This window comes from Cryptococcus neoformans (genome assembly GCF_000091045.1).
Source record: "Cryptococcus neoformans var. neoformans JEC21 chromosome 4 sequence".
Lineage (NCBI taxonomy): Eukaryota > Fungi > Basidiomycota > Tremellomycetes > Tremellales > Cryptococcaceae > Cryptococcus > Cryptococcus deneoformans.
Genome location: NC_006686.1, coordinates 574065 through 582500, shown reverse-complemented (window position 1 = coordinate 582500; position 8436 = coordinate 574065). Strand labels below are relative to the sequence as shown.

General features: G+C 48.0%; 4 protein-coding genes across 4 annotated transcripts in view; 3 read left to right on the top strand and 1 right to left on the bottom strand.

Moving 5' to 3' along the window:
• CND02170 (116 kda u5 small nuclear ribonucleoprotein component, putative) overlaps positions 1 to 981 on the top strand; it is a 3707-nt gene extending 2726 nt beyond the window's left edge. Inside the window, exons 9-11 of the mRNA XM_570208.2 lie at positions 1 to 164; positions 217 to 825; positions 875 to 981. The exon at positions 1 to 164 is cut by the window's left edge and continues 50 nt beyond it. Coding sequence (XP_570208.1) covers positions 1 to 164; positions 217 to 825; positions 875 to 922 — 821 coding nt within the window. The 3' untranslated portion in view covers positions 923 to 981. The remainder of the gene's footprint in view (positions 165 to 216; positions 826 to 874) is intronic.
• A 1407-nt stretch (positions 982 to 2388) lies between these two features.
• On the bottom strand, positions 2389 to 3113 carry CND02160 (hypothetical protein). The gene is made up of 3 exons (XM_024656992.1): positions 2946 to 3113; positions 2666 to 2890; positions 2389 to 2616 (listed from the first exon to the last, which is right to left on the bottom strand). Exons 1-3 carry the CDS (start codon positions 3028 to 3030, stop codon positions 2489 to 2491), a joined length of 438 nt encoding a protein of 145 aa, XP_024512655.1. The 5' UTR covers positions 3031 to 3113; the 3' UTR covers positions 2389 to 2488.
• Positions 3114 to 3267: 154 nt separating this feature from the next.
• Positions 3268 to 5433, top strand: CND02150 (conserved hypothetical protein). Its single transcript, XM_570449.2, has 8 exons — positions 3268 to 3506; positions 3574 to 3622; positions 3691 to 3751; positions 3826 to 3845; positions 3903 to 3992; positions 4058 to 4572; positions 4623 to 4883; positions 4935 to 5433. Exons 1-8 carry the CDS (start codon positions 3405 to 3407, stop codon positions 5259 to 5261), a joined length of 1425 nt encoding a protein of 474 aa, XP_570449.1. The 5' UTR covers positions 3268 to 3404; the 3' UTR covers positions 5262 to 5433.
• A 306-nt stretch (positions 5434 to 5739) lies between these two features.
• Positions 5740 to 8200, top strand: CND02140 (hypothetical protein). Its single transcript, XM_570212.2, has 5 exons — positions 5740 to 5869; positions 5915 to 6197; positions 6251 to 6950; positions 7019 to 7158; positions 7213 to 8200. Exons 1-5 carry the CDS (start codon positions 5826 to 5828, stop codon positions 8026 to 8028), a joined length of 1983 nt encoding a protein of 660 aa, XP_570212.1. The 5' UTR covers positions 5740 to 5825; the 3' UTR covers positions 8029 to 8200.
• Positions 8201 to 8436: the final 236 nt, after the last annotated feature.

Below are 8436 nucleotides of genomic sequence, written 5' to 3'. Positions count from 1 at the left end.
ACATTGAGGCTGGCAGAGTCAGCATGAAGATGACCAATAAAGAAAGAGGGAAGTTCTTTGAGAGCAATTACCAATGGGATCTGCTGGCTTCCAGGAACATCTGGGCCTTTGGGCCGGACGAAAATGGGCCGAACGCGTTGATTAATGACACCCTGCCCTCCGAGGCGAGTTGATCTCTTTTTACAGTTATAAATATCGCTGACAGAAGGGCAATAGGTGGACAGTAAGCTCTTATCGAGCGTCAAGGAAAGCGTGAAGCAGGGCTTCCAGTGGGGTACCCGTGAAGGACCTCTATGTGACGAACCCATTCGCGGTGTCAAATTCCGCATTCTTGATGCCTCTCTCGCACAAGAACCTATCTACCGAGGGGGCGGCCAAATTATCCCAACCGCTCGACGAGTTTGTTACTCCTCCTTCCTCCTGGCCACCCCTCGTCTTCTCGAACCTGTATACTATGTTGAGGTTCAGGCTCCTGCCGATTGCGTCGCCGCTGTGTACACAGTCCTCTCTCGCCGACGTGGCCATGTCACTAAAGACATTCCTAAACCTGGTTCTCCGCTCTACACCGTCAAGGCATTCATTCCTGTGCTCGACGCAAACGGATTTGAAACTGATTTGAGGACCGCAACATTGGGTCAGGCATTCTGTCAAATGAGCTTTGACCACTGGAGTGTTGTGCCTGGAGATCCCACTGACAGCAGCATACAGCTAAGACCTTTGGAACCGGCGATGGGACAGAGTTTAGCTAGGGATTTGGTCCTGAAGACCAGGCGAAGGAAGGGTTTGAGTGACAGTATCGCTGTGAGCAAATACTTGGAAGATGAGGTAATTATGATGTGTTCCTCATGCGAGTTATACTGACAATCATTCTTAGACGATCATTGCTATCAGCGCATCTGGTAATGCAGATTTGTTGGGTTAGAGTCATAGCTGGAAGTATTCGGAAAAGTGCTTGTTATCATGCATATTCACGTCGACTTGCTGTTCTACTTACCTCAGATATGGGCTCTCAGCCTTCCGATGGTAAGCTTTGTGGCATTATCTGCCATAACTGGTGCGTACAGAAGGACGCCTGGTTTTGTGATACGTCCATGCTATTCCAGGAAGTAGCAAATACCCGGGTATGTACTACACAACGGTGCAGAACGGCCAACTCCATGGTACCATCAAGAAGAAATATATACTTCCCTTAGTGCATGGCAATCCACTAGCATCAATATTCTCATGATAAAGTACTGAGAAGGATTAACGGATTGGGACTCGTTAAAAATCAGATAACAGCAAGCGCAATCCTCACCCTCTCGCTGTCTTCTGTCATGTGCGAAGGGGGGGCACGCCAATTAGCAATAGAGGAAGCCCAAGACAACAGAGCTAAAAGACAAGAAGAAAGCAGGAAAAAGCACAAAATTACAAAGACGCTCGAGAGGTGAGGGATGTTTTGGTGGCATGGTGTACATGTTTCATGTACATGTAACGACAGATTTTTCTCTTCATTAAAGAACAACTTTAGCTGTCATTGCATACCCTCGGGGATGATGATGGCTCCCGTTGTCAATTGTTGCTGTTGTCTTTTTTATATCTTTTCTTACATGCAGTGATGAAACAAATGAGAGTGCTACGGAGTACTGCGTGACTACTCATGGTTGCCGCACAAGTACAGTATTCATCACTATTATGATTACGATATATATATGTTGCAGGCACATGTGACTTCAGTTCAAGAATGTACACAGGTCGGGACAACTCAGTCGGATACAAAAAAAGATCTTAATTATACTTCAATCGGTGGTCCTCGGCTTGTTGAAGTTCGAAAGCACGTCCACTCCTGAATAAAGCATAAAATTTTTGAACGGCAATCTATACTGGATCATAAGCTAAGTTTTTAATTAGACGCACGAAGACAATTTTTCCAGCCCATACCAGCCGAACAACAGCAGTCCATCGCCTTGAAGGCCATCTGCTCCGATACTGGAGCAACAGTCCAAAATTTCCATGCTTCGTATGTCTTTCCCCGGTCCATTGCCGCGGCCAGCACCTTTAACCTTACATATCCTAAGTGACCGTTGAGCCAGCACCGGGAGCAGAACAACGACCAACCAATACTAGTTTATAGAACGTTTTCCGCCTTCAAGGAGGTGCTGAACCATACTGTGCCTTGATCGGGACATGCGTCAGTGTTACTAAGCCTGTAGCCTGTTCACTGATTTTGATGGACGTTGCGTAGCTCTGCTGTTGTACCACTGAAGACATCCGTTGCTATGAAATGAGTGACCGCAGAAAGTGAGGAATAGTCTCAGCCAATTTTTCGCGGCACAGTGCGCAAGTGTCAAAGCAATGGCTCTCTCAAATGATTAACTCATTCGTGTACGGATCGATGGCTGAGATGTGGCGTTTCATTAATCATTAATATATGAAGAGACTCTTAACCGTAAAGCACCAGACCCGAACCCAAGCGATACCCCATAGTGACTTGTAATGTAAAATAAATCTATGATGCAGGGGCAGCATCAGAGCATTTCCTTCGATTTCTGTTAGGGAATGGAGTAGTAGGTAATTTTGGCGGGTTCTTGACGGAGGCATTGTCACCTAGTTCGGTGTGCTCTGTTACTCGAAGTTCTGACGGTGTCTTTAGCTTTATCAACATAAGGATAACTAGGGTACCCACTCCATGCGCCGTCGTCACTCCTGACACCTTGCACAACATTCCTTTTCAAAAACCTAGCCAGTTCCTTCCACTCTGTGATGCGCTTGGCAACGTCGTCTACACCGATACTTTCCTCCGAAATGGGTATGACAGGTGGGGAAGAAGCGGATGGTGGAGGGGTAAGGGTGGGAGAAGAGAAGGTGGCACGAAGGGCTGTAAGCAGGGCATGGTGTCGAGTGGAGTCGCCTGAAAAAGGATAAACATGGGTCAAGGAGAAAAAAAAGTGCAAGGGGCGACGAACCCTGAAAAGTGATTCTGGCTGCGCGAAGGACTTCACGGTAGGCAGATCTTGCTGCTGGCTTGAGAGCTGCCGGGAACTTGGTCATGCTGTAGGGAGAGAACGGTGAGGAGAGCGGGTGTGTTTAAGTATTGAGATCAATGTTGAGATGATGTCGTTTTCCGAGACGAGATAACGGCGTTTCTGACGGACTTGAGAGCTTATTAACATGATTTATGGGCGGAAGCAAATATCAGGCACCGGAGAAGATCGATCAGGCAGTCAAAACAAGAATTTCGGTTCGCTGATTTGCGACCACTTCTTCTCGCGCCGGTTTTGGCAGCCATGAGCATATTGCAAAGAAAGTTTGCGGCGCTGTGGCTGCCAGTAGTACAACAGTGTTATAAATACACGAACATGAACACCCGCTGGTGACTGTTTTTACCGATCTTAATTCGTGAATATAGCCTCCACAGAGGCGGCATGCTCGCTACTTTCAACTTCTGGTGGATGGCCGCCTTCTTAATCCCATTCACTGCACTGGAGGTGGAAGCAGTCGTGACTGGTGAGAAGTGGTGTAACAGTGTGCGTGTTATAAAGTTATTTGCCCTCTTGACTGGCACATGCTTATCCTACAATGCCTCCTACTCAGTATCTATGTGTTACTGGTAAACATGATAGCTCACAAAAGCTTGATCAATGTGAGTTTCCCAAGGACCATGTCATTTAGAACGGTCTCTTCTCTAACTATCTTTGATCGGAACTGTAGACACTCTTGAGCCTCCTCAAGGGAAAAGCATTACCAGGGATGATTTTGGATGGATAGCTATGTGAGCATTTACACTTATTGCATCTCTCATCCGTCATGTCTATGGAAACTGATAAGACAATTGAAACCTTTCAGTGGATTCGGGTCGACCATGGGCAAGTCGCCACCGTAATGAATGAAGGAAAAGAACGCACGCTTATGGTATTAAAAAGCTAACACGCCGATGGTTATTACTTGGCCCAATTCTGATGGAACCATTACTCTTTCCCAACGAGAAGCAAGCAGCAATGTGATGCCAACTGGTGCGTTTATCATTACCCGCTTATCTTAACAAAGCAATGTTGATGAATCCTCTGAATTTCTCAAGTCGTCTTATCACCATCACGCAAGGCGACTCTAAAGTCTTCCCTGTCATACTCTAATTCTTCTTCCACTTCCATCACGTTTACTGTCCCCTCGAATTCTTCCATTACCAACCAAACCTCTTTGATTTGGGCATACTCTAGGAAGAATCCAGGCAACTCTGCTGTGAATGCTATGATAAAGCAGCACACTGCAAGTGGGAATACTAAATTGAATCTGCTTTCGACACTGATGAACTCGACAAATACGACCATCAATTCTGGAGCGGACTCCGAGTCGCCTTCTGACACTACCTCCCGCCAGGCGCTCATTGCTCATGTGGCGTGCGGGGCCGTAGCAACAATGGCGCTTTTCCCTGCGGGAATTCTGGTTCCCAGGATAGCTAGAGGCCTGACAGAGAAGAGATGGTGGTTCCCTGTGCATGGCGCTGTCAATGGATTGCTAGGATTTGGGTTAGTAGTTGCGGCATTTGGGATTGCAAAAGCCAACTTCTCGGGAGGATACAATTCTACCCATAGAGTCAGTGGATAAATCAATCTTATCGTGTTTAGGCGCTGACGCTGGGGTAGAAACTTGGTCTAGCACTTTTTGTCCTCTGTATCTTTCAAACGCTTTTGGGACTGTTTACGCACTTTTACCAACGTGTTCATCGCCTGCAAACAACCGCCGGTCGGGGCCCAACTAACTTCATCCACATGGTTCTTGGTTTGGTCATTGTTGCTGTAGGATGGAGTACGGTTTGGGAGGGGTTGGATGCGGAGTGGGGTATGTACTCTGGCACAGGTAAACCTGGTATTGGATGGAAAGCTGGATGGGGACTCATTGTTGCTGTGCGTTCCGATTTTGTAGGCTGTCTGCACGGTTGCTAATTGGAAACGCAGCTTGCATCCATTGCATATCTAGGTGGACTCTATCTTCTTCCTCGCCAATCATCATTTGAACACCAGCGTCGATTGTGGGCTTCTTCTCTTGGTCACCCTCCGCCCTCCGTTCAGAAGTCGAGTTCTACCATTAGACAGTCCACTCGCACTAATGGCGAAAGTATGAACATGGCTTATCTTCTCAGTGATAATGGTTACGGAGACCTCCCAGACAACCGTCCGCCGCCTCCTCCGCCACCACGTCTTCTGCCACCCCCGCCCACTCATTTAATGAGGCTGCCTCCTCCTCCTATACCTCCCAATAGGCCTGCGGTGGCACAGTATTAGAGTACATGGTGTTGGTAGCATTTTGGTTCTTTTTGAGGGTGATTATGCGATTATTTCAGTATCTAGCTTCATGGACGTCGCCTGTCATCACAGTACGGAAACAGTCATCTGAGGTAAACAGCCGTCATAGAGTACATAGTGCTGGCCATGCAAAACTTGTCATTGTAGGTTCTGAAACTGTATTGATCTCCCGGTGGTTGAGACCGAGGCAGGCATCGGGGATCTGGAGGGGGATGGAAATGGAAATGGAGATGAAGACGGAGATGGAGACGAGACGGGAGATGGGAATGCTTACCACTCTACGTACTTGCATTTAATTGTATGTATTGTACTGGTACAGCAATCATGTATATGGGGAGACGTACTACTACTCGGGAGGTCGTACCATTCTCCGCGAGACACAGCCACGGCAGCATCCACGGTAGGATATAAATATTATCCGGCCATCGGGCTTTTACCCGATAAACACTATACAATTCCCATCTCCTCTCTCGTCTCCATCTCCATCTCCATCTTCATCTCCATTTCCATTTCCATCCTCGCCTATCATTAACATCTTCCGCAATGTCACAAATGGGTTCAGTCTCGGGCTGGTACACGAACGCATAGTATGTTAACCTGCAGCCTATCAATTCGCAGCTAACAGAATCTAGCGCGGGTACGTTCCGCTCATCTCGCCTTCGAGCTCCTTCACTGTTGCCCAACCGTCAAATTCCCGCGCCCATCCAACAGACCCTCGTCATTGATGCCGCTCACAATGTACACACGGGTGCGGATGTACAGGGAGAAAATGGTAAAAGCAAAGTTAAAAGAAGGGAGACGGTGTTCGGTCCGGATGTCGGCGAAGATGATGAGCCGGGATGGACCGATGGAGCCAAAGAAGAAATTAGTGTTGATGTCGTCAAAAAATGGGTTGAGAAAACCAAGGCTGATGAAGTAAGTTTCTGTGTCGGAAAGTTTCTGAGAGGGCGATGTTGATGCAAGCATAGGGATTGCACCCGACTACAACTCTTCAAGCGTTAGTGAACCTTAAACGACCGACACTGCTTCTGCAGCAAGTTGAGCAATCCGAACCAGTCGAAGAGACCAACAAGCACGATGGAATTACCCCGATCGCATATGAACACCAAAAGGGAGAGCGCGAAGAAACAAACTTCGCTCCACCCTTGCACACCCTCAAATTTTCCTATGACGCTACTACCCCTTCCGTTCGCATCTCTCTTCTTCTATATCCTACGCCCCAACCTCCCATCGAGGGGAAAGAAAGTATTTTGGAGGACCATGAACCCCGATTGCTCTATGACGGCTTGCACCCAGGAGGGTTTGGCCAAGTTTTCGAGCTGCCCAAGAAATTCGCCATTGATTTAAGGTCCGCGATCCAGGTGCCAACTGAGGAAAAGGAGGAGGAAGGAGATGATGGAAAGAAGGACACACTAGTAGCGGATGGTAATCCGGCTGAGCAGGTCCATCAACTTGATGTGGGAACTCAAGGTCAACAAGAAAATCAGGGAAGGAGGAGGTTTGGACTCCTCAGAAGCAACAGGGCTGATAGCGGTGGTCTCGAAGAGTCACAAATTGAGATGACGAATCAGGGTGAAGGGCAGAAAGAAGGAGAGGCAAAAGAAGAGAAGAAGCCTATTGAGCAAGGAATGAGGGTCCTGATAAGAATCGATGGTGTTGGCCCGCAAGGTTGGTATCAGTCATCTTTCTGATGTATAGGAGGGGACGTAATATGCTTGTGCTGATTTTACATTTAGGCGAGTCTTTAAAGAGACGAAATGCCCAACTTACGCACATTCTCATCACTGGGACATGGGTAAACGATCCCAATGGCAGCGAGAACCCTCAAGGTGGCAAGAGAGTGTGGGTCGTCAAAGTTGCCCGCCGTGAAGCAGTTGTAAGTCTTGTTCGGTTTTACTCCGACCCTTCATCATTCTGACATGTTATTTAGATTGGTACACACACATTCCTCCTCAAGGAGATATTTGGTCTTTCTCAAGCATCTTCTTCACCTGCATACCCACCAACCTCTGACGACCCTTACGCTTCCACGCCTAACGAGTGCATCGTTTGCTTGACGTCTCCCCGAGACGTTGTGCTACTTCCTTGTCGACACTTGGTAGTCTGTCGAGAGTGTGCCGTGGGTATGGTTGAATTTGGTGCAGGTAATAGGGTGGCCCGAAGAGAGGAGATGGACTCTGCTGAAACTGGGCAGAATGGTGATGCGTCTGGTGAAAATGGCACTGGCGGTGGTGCTAGCAGCGGAGGTAATGTGCCTCAGGTAGCTGGCGGCACGACAGCAACAGGGAGGGAGAGAAGGAAAAAGAAAGTCAAGGGATGGTACTGTCCTGTTTGTCGACAGCCATATACTTCACTCCTTCGCCTAGCTCTTCCTGAAGCCTCTAACGTGCCAGCTCGACCTTCGTCTCGTGCATCTGTCCGTACAACAAGGACAACGAAATCACTCGCACCCACACTTCCCGACGGGGCAGAAAGGATGCTTGAAAGACTTCGCCCCGAGGGGGCGGGAGATTCTGACGAGGATGCGGATGCAGCCAACGAAGCACAAATTGACGAACCGGAAAGGCCGAGATTTGTGTTGGGAGAAGACAAGGAAGAGATCGAGCACCACGAGAACCTCGAAAAGTCACCAGACCCGGCGATGGTGTCGACTGCCGTTCCGGTCTCTACTCCTGCGTCTGTTTCTGATGGTGAGCACAGCGTAGGTGAAGGCGGCCCCAAGGGATGGAGGGAAGTAGCAGCCTAGTGTGATATGGTTCATTGTGGTGTTTTCAGTTCACATCTATGTGGTGCTTGGCGTACTTTTTCCTGTTTTTGCAACAGTTGGTTGTCGGCAACTTGTATTGTATGTTTAAAGCATATTGTTCTGCTACTTGATCAACGTAATTTGAGAAATATGTATGCAAGATTGTTACGCGACTTACACCCGCTCTACTACATGCTATATGCTGTATTTAGTCTTGCAAAGATACAAGCAAATAGAGCAATACATCCCCCGGAACTTGTAGAAGAGTCGGTGACTACATACTACTACTGCTGTCGATGTCTGGTCGTTGTTCTATCTACATTTTTCTTTTCTCGTCCCACCGACCACCAGATGGATGGCTTTTCGTTAAGAAAGCCAAGGCATGTACTACGCTACATGACATTCTTC

Bases quoted from the DNA above. Each gene is read 5' to 3' on its own strand.
- CND02160 (XM_024656992.1), bottom strand. From the start codon at position 3,030: ATGACCAAGTTCCCGGCAGCTCTCAAGCCAGCAGCAAGATCTGCCTAC. The intron at 2,891-2,945 runs GTTCGTCGCCCC...ATCCTTTTTCAG, and splicing joins AGCCAGAATCACTTTTCAGG to GCGACTCCACTCGACACCAT. The intron at 2,617-2,665 runs GTGGGTACCCTA...AGACACCGTCAG, and splicing joins GAGTGACGACGGCGCATGGA to AACTTCGAGTAACAGAGCAC.
- CND02150 (XM_570449.2), top strand. From the start codon at position 3,405: ATGCTCGCTACTTTCAACTTCTGGTGGATGGCCGCCTTCTTAATCCCA. The intron at 3,507-3,573 runs GTGCGTGTTATA...CCTCCTACTCAG, and splicing joins GTGAGAAGTGGTGTAACAGT to TATCTATGTGTTACTGGTAA. The intron at 3,993-4,057 runs GTGCGTTTATCA...GAATTTCTCAAG, and splicing joins CAGCAATGTGATGCCAACTG to TCGTCTTATCACCATCACGC.
- CND02140 (XM_570212.2), top strand. From the start codon at position 5,826: ATGTCACAAATGGGTTCAGTCTCGGGCTGGTACACGAACGCATA. The intron at 5,870-5,914 runs GTATGTTAACCT...AACAGAATCTAG, and splicing joins GGCTGGTACACGAACGCATA to CGCGGGTACGTTCCGCTCAT. The intron at 6,198-6,250 runs GTAAGTTTCTGT...ATGCAAGCATAG, and splicing joins AGAAAACCAAGGCTGATGAA to GGATTGCACCCGACTACAAC.